General features: G+C 46.7%; 1 protein-coding gene across 1 annotated transcript in view; it reads left to right on the top strand.

Moving 5' to 3' along the window:
- Window positions 1-19,655, top strand: part of LOC129835121 (alpha-1,6-mannosylglycoprotein 6-beta-N-acetylglucosaminyltransferase B-like) — a 143,270-nt gene that overhangs the window by 38,235 nt on the left and 85,380 nt on the right. The window contains exon 3 of the mRNA XM_055900518.1: window positions 16,199-16,797. Coding sequence (XP_055756493.1) covers window positions 16,199-16,797 — 599 coding nt within the window. The remainder of the gene's footprint in view (window positions 1-16,198; window positions 16,798-19,655) is intronic.

Raw genomic sequence — 19,655 nt, 5'->3', positions numbered from 1 at the left:
TCCCCTCCCTCTCACTCTCCATCCCCTCCCTCTCACTCTCCATCCCCTCCCTCTCACTCTCCATCCCCTCTCTCACTTTCTATCCTCCCTCTCACTCTCCATCCCCTCCCTCTCACTCTCCATACCCTCTCTCACTTTCTATCCTCCCTCTCACTCTCCATCCCCTCCCTCTCACTCTCCATCCCCTCCCTCTCACTCTCCATCCCCTCTCTCTCACTCTCCATCCCCTCCCTCTCACTCTCCATCCCCTCTCTCACTTTCTATCCTCCCTCTCACTCTCCATCCCCTCCCTCTCACTCTCCATCCCCTCTCTCTCACTCTCCATCCCCTCCCTCTCACTCTCCATCCCCTCTCTCACTTTCTATCCTCCCTCTCACTCTCCATCCCCTCCCTCTCACTCTCCATCCCCTCCCTCTCACTCTCCATTCCCTCCCTCTCACTCTCCATCCCCTCTCTCTCACTCTCCATCCCCTCCCTCTCACTCTCCATCCCCTCTCTCACTTTCTATCCTCCCTCTCACTCTCCATCCCCTCCCTCTCACTCTCCATCCCCTCCCTCTCACTCTCCATCCCCTCTCTCTCACTCTCCATCCCCTCCCTCTCACTCTCCATCCCCTCTCTCACTTTCTATCCTCCCTCTCACTCTCCATCCCCTCCCTCTCACTCTCCATCCCCTCCCTCTCACTCTCCATCCCCTCCCTCTCACTCTCCATCCCCTCCCTCTCACTCTCCATCCCCTCCCTCTCACTCTCCATCCACTCCCTCTCACTCTCCACTCCCCTCTCTCACTTTCTATCCTCTCTCGCACTCTCCATCTCCTCCCTCTCACTCTCCATTCCCTCCCTCTCACTCTCCATCCCCTCCCTCTCACTCTCCATCCCCTCCCTCTCACTCTCCATCCCCTCTCTCACTTTCTATCCTCCCTCTCACTCTCCATCCCCTCCCTCTCACTCTCCATCCCCTCTCTCTCACTCTCCATTCCTTCCCTCTCACTCTCCATCCCCTCTCTCTCACTCTCCATTCCCTCCCTCTCACTCTCCACTCCCCTCTCTCACTTTCTATCCTCCCTCTCACTCTCCATCCCCTCCCTCTCACTCTCCATCCCCTCTCTCTCACTCTCCATCCCCTCTCTCTCACTCTCCATTCCCTCCCTCTCACACTCCATCCCCTCCCTCTCACTCTCCATTCCCTCCCTCTCACTCTCCATCCCCTCCCTCTCACTCTCCATCCCCTCTCTCTCACTCTCCATTCCCTCCCTCTCACACTCCATTCCCTCCCTCTCACTCTCCATCCCCTCCCTCTCACTCTCCATCCCCTCTCTCACTTTCTATCCTCCCTCTCACTCTCCATCCCCTCCCTCTCACTCTCCATCCCCTCTCTCTCACTCTCCATTCCCTCCCTCTCACACTCCATCCCCTCCCTCTCACTCTCCATTCCCTCCCTCTCACTCTCCATCCCCTCCCTCTCACTCTCCATCCCCTCTCTCTCACTCTCCATTCCCTCCCTCTCACACTCCATCCCCTCCCTCTCACTCTCCATCCCCTCCCTCTCACTCTCCATCCCCTCCCTCTCACTCTCCATCCCCTCCCTCTCACTCTCCATCCCCTCTCTCACTTTCTATCCTCCCTCTCACTCTCCATCCCCTCCCTCTCACTCTCCATACCCTCTCTCACTTTCTATCCTCCCTCTCACTCTCCATCCCCTCCCTCTCACTCTCCATCCCCTCCCTCTCACTCTCCATCCCCTCTCTCTCACTCTCCATCCCCTCCCTCTCACTCTCCATCCCCTCTCTCACTTTCTATCCTCCCTCTCACTCTCCATCCCCTCCCTCTCACTCTCCATCCCCTCTCTCTCACTCTCCATCCCCTCCCTCTCACTCTCCATCCCCTCTCTCACTTTCTATCCTCCCTCTCACTCTCCATCCCCTCCCTCTCACTCTCCATCCCCTCCCTCTCACTCTCCATTCCCTCCCTCTCACTCTCCATCCCCTCTCTCTCACTCTCCATCCCCTCCCTCTCACTCTCCATCCCCTCTCTCACTTTCTATCCTCCCTCTCACTCTCCATCCCCTCCCTCTCACTCTCCATCCCCTCCCTCTCACTCTCCATCCCCTCTCTCTCACTCTCCATCCCCTCCCTCTCACTCTCCATCCCCTCTCTCACTTTCTATCCTCCCTCTCACTCTCCATCCCCTCCCTCTCACTCTCCATCCCCTCCCTCTCACTCTCCATCCCCTCCCTCTCACTCTCCATCCCCTCCCTCTCACTCTCCATCCCCTCCCTCTCACTCTCCATCCCCTCTCTCTCACTCTACATCCCCTCTCTCTACTTTCCTCCAATACTCTCCCCCTGTCTCTCTCCCAGGGCAACGTGGTGCCCTGTCACATTAACACACAGTGACGTCCAGGGTCCTGCCTCGTGGTGGAAAGTGGCCCCCTGAAGCCCTATGTCTCAGTTGTCCACAAAGCCACGAAGCCCAGTGAATAAATGGCAGTCGGCAAAGCTGATGCAGGCTGAGGAACAGACATGTTTACATAAGGGAGTCGTTAAGACAAGAGGAGGCGCCGTATTTGACTGTCGTTATTGGGGACTTATTGTAAGGATGTACATGTGTGTGCTGTTGGTCCTGTATGGCTCAGCTGGAAGAGTGTGGCACTTGCAACGCCAGGGTTGTGGGTTTGATTCTCATGGGGGACCAGTACAAGCAAATACGAAAATGTACGCACTCACTACTGTGAGTTGCTCTGGATAAGTATATGCTAAAAGACTCAGAGGCTAACCTTGCCGTGGGATGTACAGGTTAACATTGTAAGGCCGGAAGCCTTTTTCCCAGTACATGCACAAGGATATGTTTCAGGGGACAGTACACTGTCAGCCCACAGGGGACACTGACAGTGTGTGTGTCTGAATGTAAAGACATTGACAGAGGTAGCTGCGCCTGGTGCCAGGCTCCCATAGCTGCAGCCCTAGCTTGACTTACAGCAGCCTTAGTCATTCAGCTCACACAGTGTGTGGCTGGGATTGGCGCTTTAGCTTTAGGTCGTCCTTGTCATTGACAGCATAGAAAGTCACGTTGACATTGAACGTCACTCACAATGCATCTACTGCTACATTACCCTTCCCAGGGACTGCAGATGCAAATAACAGGTTGCTTTGTGTATAACACGGTCCTTTAAAATAGATGAAAAGATCAAATATATACTCTTCCTGATCCTGCTGTAGCTATTATTTCCCTTCTCCATTAACATCCATTCAGTGCACGCCAAACCCATTACCCTTTCATATATTATTATGCAATTTGATCCCTATTCATACATTGTTTTTATCTGTGCCCATTTCTGGCCCTAATTGGGCTGTTTTCCCAAGTGCTGACGGGCTGTTGTGTGAGGAGGAGTGGGCTTCAAGGCTCCACTCAGTTTCAGAGTCTGACATCATGCACAACAGCATACAAGACACGGTGCAAAAATTACCCTGCTGCTGGTGAAAGACATGGGATGAAAGAAAGAGAGAGCGAGAGGAAGGGAGTGTGTGTGCGCGTGCGCGTACGTGTGTGTGTGTGAGAAAAACAGAGAGAGAAAAGGAGAGAGAGGGAGAGAGTGCTGATCCGAACTGAATAGCGCAACTTCAGAGAAGCAGAAATCAAAGAATGGGTTCTGAGAGGATTTGCTAAAGATGTGGGGGGAAAGGGGGGATGAAGAGAGGAGGAGGGAGGGAGGGAGGGAGGGAGGAAGAGGAGGGGTGGAGAGGCTTTAATTACAGCTGTGTAGTGGAGCCAGAGAGATACAGCTAGTACTCTACACATACACTCGCTCTCTGTCGTTTTTTTCTCTCTCATCCTCTCTTCTTTGGCGTGCACTTTGGAAGAGAGACAGACACAAAGGAGAAGTGACAGAAGTTGTCTGCACTAATAGACTGAGAGCTCGCTTATCTCCCTCCCTCTTTCTCTCCCTCTCCCTTTCTCTTTCCCCCTCTGCAGCTTTGAGTTTGGAATACTATGTTGTCTCGCAAACAGTGAGTAGCCCCAAACGAACACCGTCAGGACGTTATGGGCGCTTCGGGCGAAACTGAAAGAGGGAAACTGAGAATGGTGTTTTACTTGTCTCACACTGACAGTTGTGTGTCTTCAGCCTTTGTATATCTCACAGCTATACGCCTGGCAAACGAGGTTTGTTCTTTGAGAACATGTTCATGCATTACTGCTTGTTCTCATGTCATCGGCACTGCACTCTTAGGAGAACCCTTTTGGTTCCAAGTGAAACCTTTTTTGGGTCCAGGTAGCCGAAGAATCCGTTAAGGTTCTAGATAGCACCTTTTTTTCTTAGAGTATACCGTATATTGACTTACTCTTTTACCACACTATGACATTATTTATGGCGCCTCGGTGCTTTATTGTTTTGTGGACCTCTACAATTACAGCTACTTCCTGATTCAATGCTTATTTACCTTATTCGGATTGGCTCAAAGCCCACATACCCCACTGTCCTGATCCAGTGTAGCATGAAAACCTGCAACCCATGAGAAAGCTGGCTTCCTGTCCACATTTTGCAATCAAATCCTTTTTTTCACTCCGTCAACTAATGAGTAGAAATCCCCCATGATAGCTATGATAATTGAACTGCATCTAATTACATCTAATTGAATTCCAGTTTGGAAATGGAGATGAGATGGAGAGGAGATCGCAGGCTTTACCCACTCGTCAAACACTGGTTCAATATACATTGTTTCCATTAACATTCACTTTAAAGTATATCTGATGATGTTGAATCAACGTGGGAAACTATTGAATTTGCAAAGAGTCATCGACGTAAGTCATCGACGTAAGTCATCGACGTAAGTCATCAACGTAAGGGCATTCAGCCTTTTTTTCAGCCAACTTTTTTTTTAAATGTTGATTTTACATTGAATTCACGTTAGTTGAAAACTTAACCAAATGTAAAACAACACTAGACGTTGAACTGACGTCTGTGCCCAGCGGGTAGGCACACTTCTAGGATCAGAGCATTCTCAGAAAATCCTGCCCTCAATACCTGTTAGTGCTGGAACATCCAAAACTGACCTTAGATCAGTGATTTTCTGTAAACAGCATGGAGGTTATAATATATAACATTGTGTTCACTCTGCTGCACTCTATAGAGAGGAACAGGGAGGGGAGAGGAGAGGTGGCAAGGAGGGGAGAGAGAGAGGAGAGGTGGCGAGGAGGGGAGGGAGAGAGGTGGATCCCATACGTGCAAAATAGATGTACCAGGCTGTGAAGATTTGCTGGAAACACACACACACACACACACACTCACACACACACACACACACACACACCAACACACACACACACACACACACACACACACACACACACACACACACACACACACACACACACACACACACACACACACACACACACACACACACACACACACACACACACACACACACACACACACACTGGCAAACCTACCTACTGGGAGTACATGAGTGTATGATGAGTGTGAATGCATTTGTCCATATGCCTGTCTGTGTCAGAACGTATACATTCAGGGATGTGTGTTGCTCTGCTCCAGTTCATCTCCCTGTAAGCGTCAACTATGTCATCTCTAGTCAAGCCTGACATGTACTTCACCCCATGAATATGCAAACAGCCTGTGGCCAATCTCACTAACACCTCATCCTGTTGCCTGCTCCCTAACTGCACACCTCACACCTCGAACTGAGACACTGCCGAGTGAGTCGCATTGGGAGCCTGGCTACGATTGTACACACACACAGCAAACTAGTACAGGAGGAACTACAGTACAGTATAATCCACTATATTCTATTCACTGTGTATCTTTTTTCATGCCAGCGGGGGAGACAGAGGGACTTCACAATGAACAACTCCTGGTGCACATTATGTGTTATAGGATGATGTGGACACAGAGTCCGGGTTTCTGTTGTGCTTGCTAGTGTATATTAAAGGTCTATGGGTGTTTATAGTCTGTCCAAGAAAACGCAACCTGACCCACTGGCAACCGATTCTGCACAACACAACTGAAATGACCAGCATTTTCAGCTCATGGTTTACAATCCACCACCACACCGGGCTATGCCTCCATTGTCCTCCACATAGAGGCTTTTCACAGCGTTCACAACACGGCACAAAGATTATGCTGCGTTCAACAGCCCACTGAGTGCTGAAGGGTCCTTTGGCTCTGACACAACATGAAAAGAGTGGGAAACAGAGAGGGAGTGCTTTTTAGCATCCCACTGAAGTGGAGAAGAGGAAAGGGGTAGAGAGGAGAGGGGTGGAGAGGGGTGCTAGTGTGAAGTAAACAGTGTGTCTGTCCATTAAGAGAGGAACACACATAGAGAAGTGAGGACTGTTAGTACCAGGTACCATGTCCTTCCATTCAGGGTGTGTTGTTGAACAGTGTCACCGGGTCGTTGTGCCCTGAGGTGTTTGGGTGTGGGTGTGTGCGTGTTCAACTTTCACAGATTGGCCTCCCACTGAAAGATGTCGCTTTTAACCCTCGAACATGATGGACAGTCGTACTACACACCCCTCAAGTCGCAACGTCACAGTCCTACTGCTATTGACACACACACGCACACGCACACGCACACACACACACACACACACACACACACACACACACACACACACACACACACACACACACACACACATACGCACACCCACACACACACACACACACTCTGTTTAGTAGCCCTGTTAGAGACACTAACAGGAATATTCCTTTCACGCCTCACCCACTCTCAGACCTGGGGTGAAATACGATGTGTCGTGACACTAAATATTCAGGGCAATATGGTGGTTGAAGCTGGGGAGAGTAATGGTGCTACAGTGATGTATGCCATGCCACCCCACGCTAACTGGAGCCCCCCAACACACTGTGACATAGTACCAGCCAAGGGAAGGAACAGACGGTCCTGTTAGCTCACCCACTACTGAATCTTCAAATCTGATCGATTTGACCGAATCGGACATTTATTTTCACCTCAGATTTACGTTTAGGAAGAATGTAGGGTTATTCATAAGACGAGGTCAACAATCGATTAAGAAGTCGTTCTGAAGAATGTGTTCGAGAATGTATTGATTCACACAGTGCACAGTCAATTAGACTCCTCATATAAACAGAATTTAAATAGTTGCTATTTGTACTTTTTCACTTGGTTTTATTCATCTTCTCCTGGAGAGAAAGGACATACATTGACTGTGGTAACAGTACTGTTTTCTTTATGGATAAACAACTGTTTCTATCCTATGTTAACTCATATACATAATAATTAGGTGGATGCTTATGTTTGTCATATTTCACACGTGAATTGGAAGGGACATTTTTGCATATCCCACTCCCCCTGAGAGAGTGGGGTCAGAGCCAGGGATCAGCCATTATTGACAGGAGACCCTGGAGCAATTAGGGTTAATTGCCTTGCTCAAGGGCACATCAGCAGATTTTTCACCTAGTCGGCTCGGGAATTTGAACCAGTGACCTTTCGCTTACTGGCCCAACGCCCTTCTGTTATTTGATCTTCAAGGAGGGCAGACGGGTGTACTTGAGCCCCTTTAAGCTCTCAGAGCCTTGTTCATCCTCTTTCTTGTTGCGGCACTAAGACGAAGACACTGATTTTCTACAGGTACCTTTCAGCGCATGTCAATATCCCAAACAAGGAAGCTTCGTATGAAACACTAGGGTCCCCCTGGGAGAGCTCATGCTAATACTGTGTTCACTGAGGATCAGCACAGAGACAAAGCTATGGTTGACTGGCTCAATAGAGCTATAGGAAGTAGACGATAAGTAGATTGGCCTGTAGCTGGCTCAATAGAGATACCGCGAGTATCAAATCAAATGTATTTATAAAGCCCTTTTTACATCAGCCGATGTCACAAAGTGCTTATACAGAAACCCAGCCTAAAACCCCCAACAGCAAGCAATGCAGATGTAGAAGCACGGTGGATAGGAACAACTCCCTAGAAAGGCTGGAACCTAGGAAGAAACCTAGAGAGGACCCATGCTCTGAGGGGTGGCCAGTCCTCTTCTGGCTGTGCTGGGTGGAAATTAAAAGAGTACATGGCCATTAAGGCCAGATCGGTCTTCAAGATGTTCAAACGCGCATAGATGACCAGCAGGGTCAAATAATAATAACAGTGGTTGTAGAGGGTGCAACAGGTCAGCACCACAGCAGTAAATGTAAGTTGGCTTTTCATAGCTTAGCATTCCGAGGTCTAGACAGCAGGTGCGGTAGAGAGAGAGAAGGAGGGAGAGAGAGGGAGGGAGAGGGAGAGAGAGAGGGACGAAAACAGCAGGTCCAAGACACGGTACCACGTCCAGTGAATAGGTCAGGGTTCCATAGCCACAGGCAAAACAGCAGAAACTGGATCAGCAGCAAGACCAGGTGGACTGAGGACAGGGACAGCCAGGAGTCATCAGGCCAGGTAGTCCTGAGGCACGGTCCTAGGGCTCAGTAGACTGGCTTGTAGCCGAATCTGGATACACTCTTAGAAAAAAAGGGCAGCTTTCGACCTGGAAACAAAAGGTTTCTACCAGAAACCAAATAGGCTTCTTCAAAGGGTTCTCCTATGGGTACAGCCGAAGAACCCTTGAAGGTTCTAGATAGCACCTTTTATTCTAAGATTGTCGAGCTATAACAACTACACTGACATGAGGCTACCTCTAAGAGCTACAGTACGTGGAGTAGCCTGACCTGTAGCTGACTCTGAGTTGACTGATTGTTGATGTCTCTCCGGGAATGCAGCAAGTACAGTGGGTTGACCTGTAAGTGACCCTACAGCATGTCGATGACCTATAGTTGCCTGTTGAGCTAATGTATTCAGACTGCCTAGTGGAATGTTCATGTTAATGATTTGACCTCTAATATGTGAGGTAATTACCAGCGGCCTGCGCGGTCACATTGTGCCTTTGGGCGATTCCACACGAGCGAAATATATTTTCTATGACTCAGATTGTTCTGGCAATTCTCACATAGAAACTTCATTGGGAGGAATGTTAGAAATGTTTTCGACTTTTTGTATCGCAAACCATTTTGGAGAAAATCATGATGAAAGTGACTTTTTTAGGCCCTTTTTCGACCTGCCTCCTGTAAGACACTGTGATCTGTGAACCGTACATGATACAGACGACATCACGGTGTAGTTCTGCTCTTTTATAGTGTGCTCTATCATAAGGAGCATGTCTAGATTCTGAAAAAGTCATATTCATCTTTTCAATATTAGACATGTTGTTTAAAACACTACCCTCTACAAGAACATACAATTTCCATAGTGGGCTCTCTGCTAATTCTAAAGGTATGATCCATTTTATGAGCACCACCAACACCATGAATGGGAAAATGAATTCAAAAGGAAATTTGACTTGCGGACTGACCAATCCTAAAGCTCTGATTGGTTAATTGCCTATAATTTAAATATTTATGTATAAAATTGGTCATATCATTAAAAGTACCAGAGAGCCCACTCTGGAAATGTGACGTGTTTGAACAATGTCTAAAACTAGGCTAAATCAAAAAGGTTTGTTTTGAGATATTCAGATTTTTTATGTTGAATAAAGGATTGTGGGAATGTGTATTTTAGAATCTAGACATACGTACTTGAGAGAACACTACAAGGCGTATAATGACACCATGATGTCGTCTGTATCATGTACGGTTCACAGATCATAGTGTCTTACAGGAGGCATGTACTGTATAGGTCTAAAAAGGGCCTAAAATGACCCATTTCATCATGACTTTCTCGAAAATTGTTTGTGATACAAATGTAAAAACCATGTTAAACATCCTTCCTCCCTATGAAGTTTCTATGTGAGAATTGACAGAACAATCTGAGATACAGAACAAAAAATATTTTCCGCTGCCGCTGGCCTGTAATCGCCACTTTACTAACTGATCCAGGGTCATTGTGTGGTTTGCTCTTAATACTACTGTTAACTGGTAGCCTACCCATTGACAGTCATCTTCTATTTAACCACCAGACCGTTGAACTAAGCTTCTGGCTGCATCACAAATGCCTTTTTAATTAGCATTTTGTTAATCAAAATAACCTAAATTACCTCCATTACATTGTTATAATGACCCTTTTAACACAGCAGCCAATGAGATCAAATGGAGTGTTTCCATGTGCCAATAAGATCGCAGGAAGACGTTTCCGTGTCCAAATGACCATCTCGATCATTACGGCTCATCAGGAGTCAATGAAAGCCAGGACGGTCGTCAAGGTAACACTCCACACGGTGATGGGTTGACACGGCGATATGTTAGGACCCCAAGGACACTATGTCACTCACTGTCACACAGGGGCCTCATCTGTCACCGTGGAGGGAGATAACTACCAGATTGCGTGGGGGGAGAAAGAGAGAGAAAAGTAGAGAGAAGAGAGTAGAGAAAGAGACAGAGGCAATGAGACAGATTCTAGAAGAGAGTAGGGAGAGTTCAAAAGTGGTGGGGAGAGAGGGAGTGAGAGAGGGAGAGATAATAGGCAGAAAGAAAGAAAGAAAGTAGGGAGAGAGCGATAGTATGAAGAGAGGGAGAAAGAGAGAGCGATGGTGAGGAGAAAAGTGAGAGAGAGAGATAATAGGTTGCCATGGAAAGAAAAAATAGTGACCTTCTCTCACAGCTCTCCTGTAGAGGACTTAATCTGCTGTAATTTCCTGACAAGTCAATAGGACTGGAGTGTGATGGCGGAGAGGCCTCACACCAGGTGACTACCATGACAATCACACCTCATACCCACTGGCATGATGATAGAGCAGACAAGAATATACAGTGACCTCTCTGTCTTAAAGGGAATGGTCTCTGATACTTTTAGTCATAGAGTTGTATGCCACAAGGCAGTGGTGTGAAGTACTTAAGCAAAACTACTTTAAAGTACTACTTAAGTAGTTTTTTCTGGTATCTGTACTTTACTTGACTATTTATATTTTTGCCAACTTTTACTTTAACTTCACTACATTCTTTAAAAAAATATTGTACTTTTCACTCCATACATTTTCCCTGACACCCAAAAGTACTCGTTACATTTTGACAGGAAAATGGTCATATTCACACACTTATCTAGAAAACATCCCTGGTCATCCCTACTGCCGCTGATCTGTTAGACTCATTAAACACAAATGCTTTGTTTGTAAATTATGTGTGAGTGTTGGAGTGTGCCCCTATCTATCCATCAATAACAAAATATTTTTTTAATTGTGCAATCTGGTTTGTTAAATATAAGGAATTTGAAATGATTTATACTTTTACTTTTACTGTCACGTTCGCTGGAAGAAATGTCGGACCAAGGCGCAGCGGATGTTGAGTGTCGCCTTATTTATTAGAAAGTGAAACTTAGCAAAGAAAAAAACAAATAAACAATAAACTAACAACGAACCGTGACTACAGAGATGCTACGTGCAATAACTCAAAACAATATCCCATAAACACAGGTGGGAAAAACAGCTACTTAAATATGATCCCCAATTAGAGACAACGATTACCAGCTGCCTCTAATTGGGAATCATACAAAAATCACCAACATAGAAAATAAACTAGAACACCACATAGAAATAAATCAACTAGATCACCCTCACTCACGCCCTGACCCACTTCACCATAGAGAAACAATGACTCTCTATGGTCAGGGTGTGCCATTTACGTTTGAAACTAAAGTACAGTTTAGCAATTTCATGTACTTTTGATACTTGCGTAAATTTATAACCAAAATACTTCAAGACTTTTACTCAAGTAGTATTTTTCTGGGGCACTTTCTCTTTTACTTGAGTCATTTCCTATGAAGGTATCTTTACTTTTACTCAAATAGGACAATTGAGTACTTTTTCCACCACTGCAACATGGCAGTATTTGAGCTATGTGTTCCTTTAATTCTTCCAATTGGTTGGTTGGTATTGGTTGGGGTAGGCAGCTCACTCCAGATGATTATCACTACCATCGAACCTCATACCCACTGACATTATGATGGAGAAGAATATACTGTGACCTCTCTGCCTTAAAGGGAATGATCCAGTTGTCACGCCCTGACCTTAGAGATTCTTTTTATGTCTCTATTTTGGTTTGGTCAGGGCGCGTGTTGGGGTGGGCATTCTATGTTTTGTGTTCTATGTTTTTTATTTCTGTGTGTTTGGTGTGGTTCTCAATCAGAGGCAGCTGTCTATCGTTGTCTCTGATTGAGAACGATACTTAGGTAGCCTTTTCCCACCTGTGTTTTGTGGGTAGTTGTTTTCTGTCTTTGTGTCTGTACCAGCCAGGACTGTTTCGTTTCATGCTCTTTGTTATTTTGTTTAGTGTTCTGTTTTAATAAATTAACATGAACACTTACCACGCTGCGCTTTGGTCCGATGATTCCTCATCTTCAGACGACGAACGTTACACCAGTGCTGTATCTGACCTAAGAGTTTCTCTCACCTTTCAGTGACCATCCCTTTATGGTTTTCTAAGCTACAGTCTGGTATCTTGGGAATAGTTCAATGGTCATTTTAGTATATATATATTTATATATATATATTTATATATATATATATATATATATATATAAAACATTAGGAACACTGGCTCTTTCCATGACAAAAACTGTCCATGTGACTCCAGGTGAAAGCTATGAACCCTTATTGATGTCACTCATTTTTAAGCCTTGAGACAATTGAGAAATGGATTGTGTACACGTGGGGTATGGTAGTAGATGTCAGGCGCACCGGTTTGAGTGTAACTGCAACACGTGGGGTTTTTCACGCTCAACATGAGCCAGCATCCCTGTGTAATGCTTACAACACCTTGTAGAGTCCATGCCCTGACAAATTTAGGCTGTTCTGAGGGCAAAAGGGGGTGCATCTAAAAATTAGGAAGGTGTTCTTAATGTATAGTGCATTCGGAAAGTATTCAGACTCCTTCACTTTTTCCACATTTTGTTACGTTACAGCCTTAATATAAAATTGAGTAAATATTTTTTTCCCCCTCCTCAATCTACACACAATACCCCATAATGACAAAGCAAAAACGAAAATATCAAAAAAACATAAGTATTCAGAACCTTTACTCAGTACTTTGTTAAAGCACCTTTAGTAGCGATCAAAGCCTCAAGTTTTCTTGGGGATGACTCTACAAGCTTGGCACACCTGTATTTTGGGAGTTTCTCCCATTCGTCTCTATAGATCCTTTCAAGCTCTGTCAGGTTGGATGGGGATCACAGCTATTTTCAGGTCTCTCCAGAGATGTTCGATCGGGTTCAAGTCCAGGCTCTGGCTGGGCCACTCAATGACATTCAGAGGCTTGTCCTGAAGCCACTCCTGCATTGTCTAGGCTGTGTGTTTAGGTTCGTTGTCTTGTTGGAAGGTAAACCTTCGCCCCAGTCTGAGGTCCTGAGCGCTCTGGAGTAGATTTTCATCAAGGATCTCTCTGTACTTTGCTCTGTTCATCTTTCCTTCGATCCTGACTTGTATCCCAGTCCCAGCTGCTGAAAAACATCCCCACAACATGATGCTGCCACCACCATGCTTCACCGTAGGGATGGTGCCAGGTTTCCTCCAGACGTGAGGCTTGGCATTCAGGCCAAAGAGTTCAATCTTGGTTTCCTCAGACCAGAGAATCTTGTTTCTCATGGTCTGAGAGTCATTAGGTGCCTTTGGCAAACTCCAAGCCGGCTGTCATGTGCCTTTTACTGAGGAGTGGCTTCTGTCTGGTCACTACCATAAAGGCCTGATTGGTGGAGTGCTCCAGAGATGGTTGTCCTTCAAGAAGGTTCTCCCATCTCCACAGAGGAACTCTAACACTGTGTCAGAGTGACCATCAGGATCTTGGTCACTTCCCTGACCAAGGCCCTTCTCCCCTGATTGCTTAGTTTGGCAGGACGGTCAGCTCTAGGAAGAGTCTTGGTGGTTCCAAACTTCTTCCATTTGAGGATGATGGAGGCCACTGTGTTCTTGGGGACCTTCAATGCTGCAGAAATGTTTTGGTACCCTTCCACAGATCTGTGCCTTGCCACAACCCTGTCTTGGAGCTCTACGGACAATTCCTTCCTCGTGGCTTGGTTTTTGCTCTGACATGCACCGTCAACTGTGGGACCTTATATAGACAGGTCTGTGCCTTTCCAAATCATGTCCAATCAATTGAATTCAGCACAGGTGGACTCCAGTCAAGCTGTAGAAACATCTCAAGGATGATCAATGGAAACAGGATGCACCTGAGCTATATTTCGAGTCTCATGGCCTGAATACTTATGTAAATAAGGCATTTCTGTTTTTGTATACATTTGCTAAAATGTCTAAAAAGTGTTTTTGTTTTGTCATTATGAGATATTGTGTGTAGATTGATGAGTATACATTTGTATTAAATCCATTTTACAATAAGGCTTTAATGTAACAAAATGTGGAAAAGGTGAAGGGGTCTGAATTCACTGTACGCCAAGAACAAAAATATAAATGCAACGTGTAACAATTTCAAAGATTTTACTGAGTTAAAATTCATATAAGGAAATCAGTCAATTGAAATAAATAAATTAGGCCTAATCTATGGATTTCACATGACTAGGCAGGGGTGCACCCCGAAACGGTCCCCCAGGTGAAGGAGCCGGATGTGGAGGTCCTGGACTGGCGTGGTTACACGTGGTCTGCGGTTGTGAGGCCGGTTGGACGTACTGCCAAATTCTCTAAAACGATGCTGGAGGCAGCTTATGTTAGAGAAATTAACATTCAGTTCTCTGGCAACAGCTCTGGTGGACATTCCTGCAGTCAGCATGCCAATTACATGCTATCTCAAAACTTGTGGCATTGTGTTGTGTGACAAAACTGTACATTTTAGAGTGGCCTTTATTGTGCCCAGCACAAGGTGCACCTGTGTAATTATCATGCTGTTTAATCAGCTTCTTGATATGCCACACCTGTCAGGTGGATGGATTATCACTAACAGCGATGTAAACAAACATGTTCACAAAATTTAAGAGAAATAAGCTTTTTGTGCGCATGGAATTTTTCAGGGATTTTTTATATCAGCTCATGAAACATGGGACCAACACTTTACATCTTGCGTTTATATTTTAGTTCAGTGTATATAGTTCCAATGGTCCAGTTAGTTAGAGCATGGTGGATGTGTAGCACATGGGGATGTGTGAAACTTACTCCTCAACCTGAAGTCTCCCCACTTGGGCCAGCGAATAGCTAGCTTTTCACGTGGCGCCGACTGGTAAGACAAGGCGGTCTTTTAAATACCTCAAGATGTGTTATTGCACATTGTGTCAGTGAAGGTTTGCCGGAAAGGTATCTTATTCATCTTCAGAAAATATTCATTGCATTGTAATCCTGTAAATGTTATTTCAGTCAGTCTGGCCCAATATGTTGTCTGGCTGTGTTTTATATAGAGCTGTTGTAGACTGATTGTGTATATGACCTTGGTTTGTCTAGCCAGTCACCACCACATAATCCTATAAAGAGAAGCGGAACAATCAAAGCATCAAGAGGATAAAGAGCCTGGCCTTACACACACACACACACACACACACACACACACACACACACACACACACACACACACACACACACACACACACAGACACAGACACAGACATAGACACAGAGACACACACACACACACACACAGAGACACAGAGACACACACACATACACACACACACACACACACACACACACACACACACACACACACACACACACACACACAGACACAGACATAGACACAGAGACACACACACACACACACACAGAGACACAGAGACACACACACACACACACACACACACACACACACACACACACACACACACAGTGTCTGCACCTACGACCTCTCTGATTCACTAGGGTGAAACAAATACAGCCGTGGTTACACGTAATTGCATCCCCCGAAGTGCGGGGAATGTCAACACGATTAGTTCCACTTCATAGTTCCCTAACTCAGGCCTTTGCGGCAGTGTGTACCATTATAAATTATACTCTAGGTGGTAGGAAGTCTGGGAGTCAGTGGTTGAAATAATTCATGTTTTAGCCTGAGCTAGGCAGGCAAAGTATGCTGCTAGCACAGGAAGCTATAGGGCAGAAAGAGAAGGATGCTTACTTAATGATATGAATTGGAGACTGGGCTCGGCTAAATAGTAAGCGTTCCGCGCTCTCTTGTTATTGGGCTTTTATCGATTGTTTACTACCTCTCACTCACTCTCTCTCTCTCCCTCTCTCTCTCTCCCTCTCGCTGTGTAGTGATGGGGGGAGTGGAGTCTCGTGGGGTGCTTAGGAAGATCAGTGACATGCTGGAGGTGATCCTGAAGAGGATGGACAGCCTCTCCAAACTGGACAACAGCACCACCAGCGACACCCGTCGTCTGGATGAACTCAGCTCAGCCATCAACAGGTACGGTCTGGTTGAACTCAGCTCGGCCATCAACAGGTACGGTCTGGATGAACTCAGCTCGGCCATCAACAGGTACGGTCTGGATGAACTCAGCTCGGCCATCAACAGGTACGGTCTGGATGAACTCAGCTCGGCCATCAACAGGTACGGTCTGGATGAACTCAGCTCGGCCATCAACAGGTACGGTCTGGATGAACTCAGCTCGGCCATCAACAGGTACGGTCTGGATGGAGTGGTGGGCTTAGGACAGGCATCTACCTTCCTTGTCTTCCCTTTTTCTCACTCACTCTTTCCTCCTCTCTTGTTGCCCGTCCTCCTCTATGCTCTTGTTTCTTTTCCTCGTCATTTCTTCCTCCTTTTCTTCCCTCCTCATCTTTTTCCTCCTCTCTTGTTATTCTCTTCATACCCTTCTCTTTCTCTCCCCTTTTGGCTGCCAGGCAGTCTTTCCTGATCTCAGCAGCTTTACTGTTTGATAAAGGAAACAGGGTTGTCTGAACTTGTCACTACCTTCTTCCCAGCACAGATCCTCTTTCCGTCCCTCTGGTCCACCAATATCCAATTTGACTGTCTGTGCTCTCCATTCAATCCCTTCAACTGCATTTCACATCCGACTTCGAAGGGTCAGGTTAAAATCTGTGGAAGGACAGTGACAGGACAGACAATGAAAGAGGAATGACAGCTAGGAAGGCCAAGGGTAGGCATGGCACATACAATGGGCTGAACCAAAGCTGCCGTGGTCCAGGAGCCGAGAGCTTTACCGCTTGATCAGACCCCGGCTCTAGAATCCCTTGTGTCTATAGCCACCAGAATCAGGCCTCGTTAAATAATACCAGACGAACACTTCAGTTCAGCACTGCATGTGAAAATGGGAGCGGAAGGTGTGATATGTATTGTCTGGAACACCTGGTAATGTTCCTCTCTTGCGTAAAGACTGTTTCACTCCACCTACTAATTTGAGCCAGTTTGCTACAACCGGAAAATATTCCTGCAGCAACAACAAATGTAATTTGTTATGTGGATTATAAATAACCCCCTGGAGTCGATTGACACACCAGTGCGTCAATCTAAGTTACATAACAAAAAAATCCCCATCAAAATCAGTCAGTTTAAGCTAAAGATATCTGTTTCTTTGCATTGGATGGGTCTCAATCCACCACATCCGCACGTCCGCATCTGCGGTGAAAGGAGGCAGAGCTAGAGCGGTGTTTGTCTCATGGTAAACGTCTGCAGTGTACGAACGGTTTGACCTATGGCTTAACGAACGGTTTAACCTTTGACCCCCACTAAAGTTGGTACCATCGATGTGCCAACTTCTGTTTGGAAGCTTCCGAACCGTTTGGGAAAGGGGAGATTCTCACAAAAACGATGGTGTTCTCCGTTTTGCTCTACGAACCCCAAAGTGTCACAGCACTCTTCTGAAGGTAACCGGTAACAGTTTTAAAAAACAAATGGAAATATGAAGGTAGTTTTGTGCCTACCCCAAAAAAGTGGGAACTGGGACTGGGAACTGTCGCCGGAAGCTCTAGACTGGGAACTGTCGCCGGAAGCTCTGGACTGGAGATCGTCCCATGAAGCCTGGTGCGTGGGGCCGGCACTAGTGGTACCGGACTGGTGACACACACCTCAGGGCGAGCGCGAGGAGCAGGCAGAGGACGTACCGGACTGGGGAGCTGCACTGGAGGCCTGATGCGTGGGGCCGGTACAGGTGGCACCAGACTGGTGACACGCACCTCAGGGCGAGTGAGGGGAGCAGGCACAGGACGTACCGGACTGGGGACACGCACTTCAGGGAGAGTGTGAGGAGGAGGCACAGGACGTACCGGACTGGGGACATGCACTTCAGGGAGAGTGTGAGGAGGAGGCACAGGACGTACTGGGCTGTGGTGGCGCATTGGAGACCTGGTGCGTAGAGCTGGCACAGATGGTGCCGGAACGATGACACACTCCGCACGGTGAGTGCGGGGAGCTAGCACAGGACGTACTGGGCTGTATGCGAACTGGAGACCTAGTTCATAGAACCGGCACAACTTGTACCGGAACGGTGACACACACTTCAGGGCGAGTGCGTGGAGGAGACACAGGACGTACCGGACCGGGGAGGCGCACTGGACGCCAGATGCGTGAAACTGGTGCAGATGACACCGGACTGGTGTCACGCTCCTCAGCATGTCCGCTCTGCAGCACTCTCATCGCCACCACCTCTCTCCGTAATCTTTCGTTGAGTTCCTCCTTCGACTCCCTGACGGTCTCTGGCTCATTCCTCAGCTCCGCCGAACACCCCGTGTGACCACCCCGTGTGCCCCCCCCAAAAAAACATTTTTGGGCTGTCTTTTGGGCTTTCTACCTGGCCGCGAATCCCGACGTCGTCGCTGTCCTCCCTTCTCTCCTGTCTTCTGTTTCCCCGGCAGGCTTTCGTGTCTTGCCAAGACTTCCTCCCAGGTCCAGGACATTCTCTCCTCGATCTCCACCCAAGTCCAGGATGCCATCTCCTCCTGGGCACAGTGAAGACATCAAAACTATGAAATAACACATAGAAGAATCTAAAATATATTTTGATTTCATTAACACGTTTTTGGTTACTACATGATTCCATATGTGTTATTTCATCGTTTTGATGCCTTCACTATTATTCTACAATGTAGAAATGTTTACTTTTTAATGGCCAAATGAATCAGTCAGTTAATCAATAATGCATTTCCATCTACTGTATGGTCAATGCATCTTTAATTACTGGAGGTAGTGTGAGTACAGTTACTCTGCTTTGTAATATCCCCGTTGAGTTGTCATGGTGACCTAAAGAGCTGAGCTGTCATTGGACCAGATCCCCTGAGTGGCCCCAGGGAGAGTTTAGCCCCAGGCAAGGTGTCCCTATGACCTCTGTGAAATGGTGATATGCACTCTAAAACACATGAACTACACCACCCTATGTATCTGTCACTATGGGACTGTGCTAACAGACACGAGAGAGAGAGAGAGAGAGAGAGAGAGAGAGAGAGAGAGAGAGAGAGAGAGAGAGAGAGAGAGAGAGAGAGAGAGAGAGAGAGAGAGAGAGAGAGAGAGAGAGAGAGAGAGAGGAGAGAGAGAGAGAGGAGAGAGAGAGAGAGAGAGAGAGAGAGAGAGAGAGAGAGAGAGAGAGAGAGAGAGAGAGAGAGAGAGAGAGAGAGAGCGAGAGAGAGAGAGAGAGAGAGAGAGAGAGAGAGAGAGAGAGAGAAGAGGAGAGATGAGAGAGAGAGAGAGAGAGAGAGAGAGAGAGAGAGAGAGAGAGAGAGAGAGAGAGAGAGAGAGAGAGAGAGAGAGAGACTTTTT

Source organism: Salvelinus fontinalis, chromosome 3 (genome assembly GCF_029448725.1).
Source record: "Salvelinus fontinalis isolate EN_2023a chromosome 3, ASM2944872v1, whole genome shotgun sequence".
Classification (NCBI taxonomy): domain Eukaryota; kingdom Metazoa; phylum Chordata; class Actinopteri; order Salmoniformes; family Salmonidae; genus Salvelinus; species Salvelinus fontinalis.
Note: the sequence above shows the minus strand (reverse complement) of the source record. Positions and strands in the feature narration are given on the sequence as shown.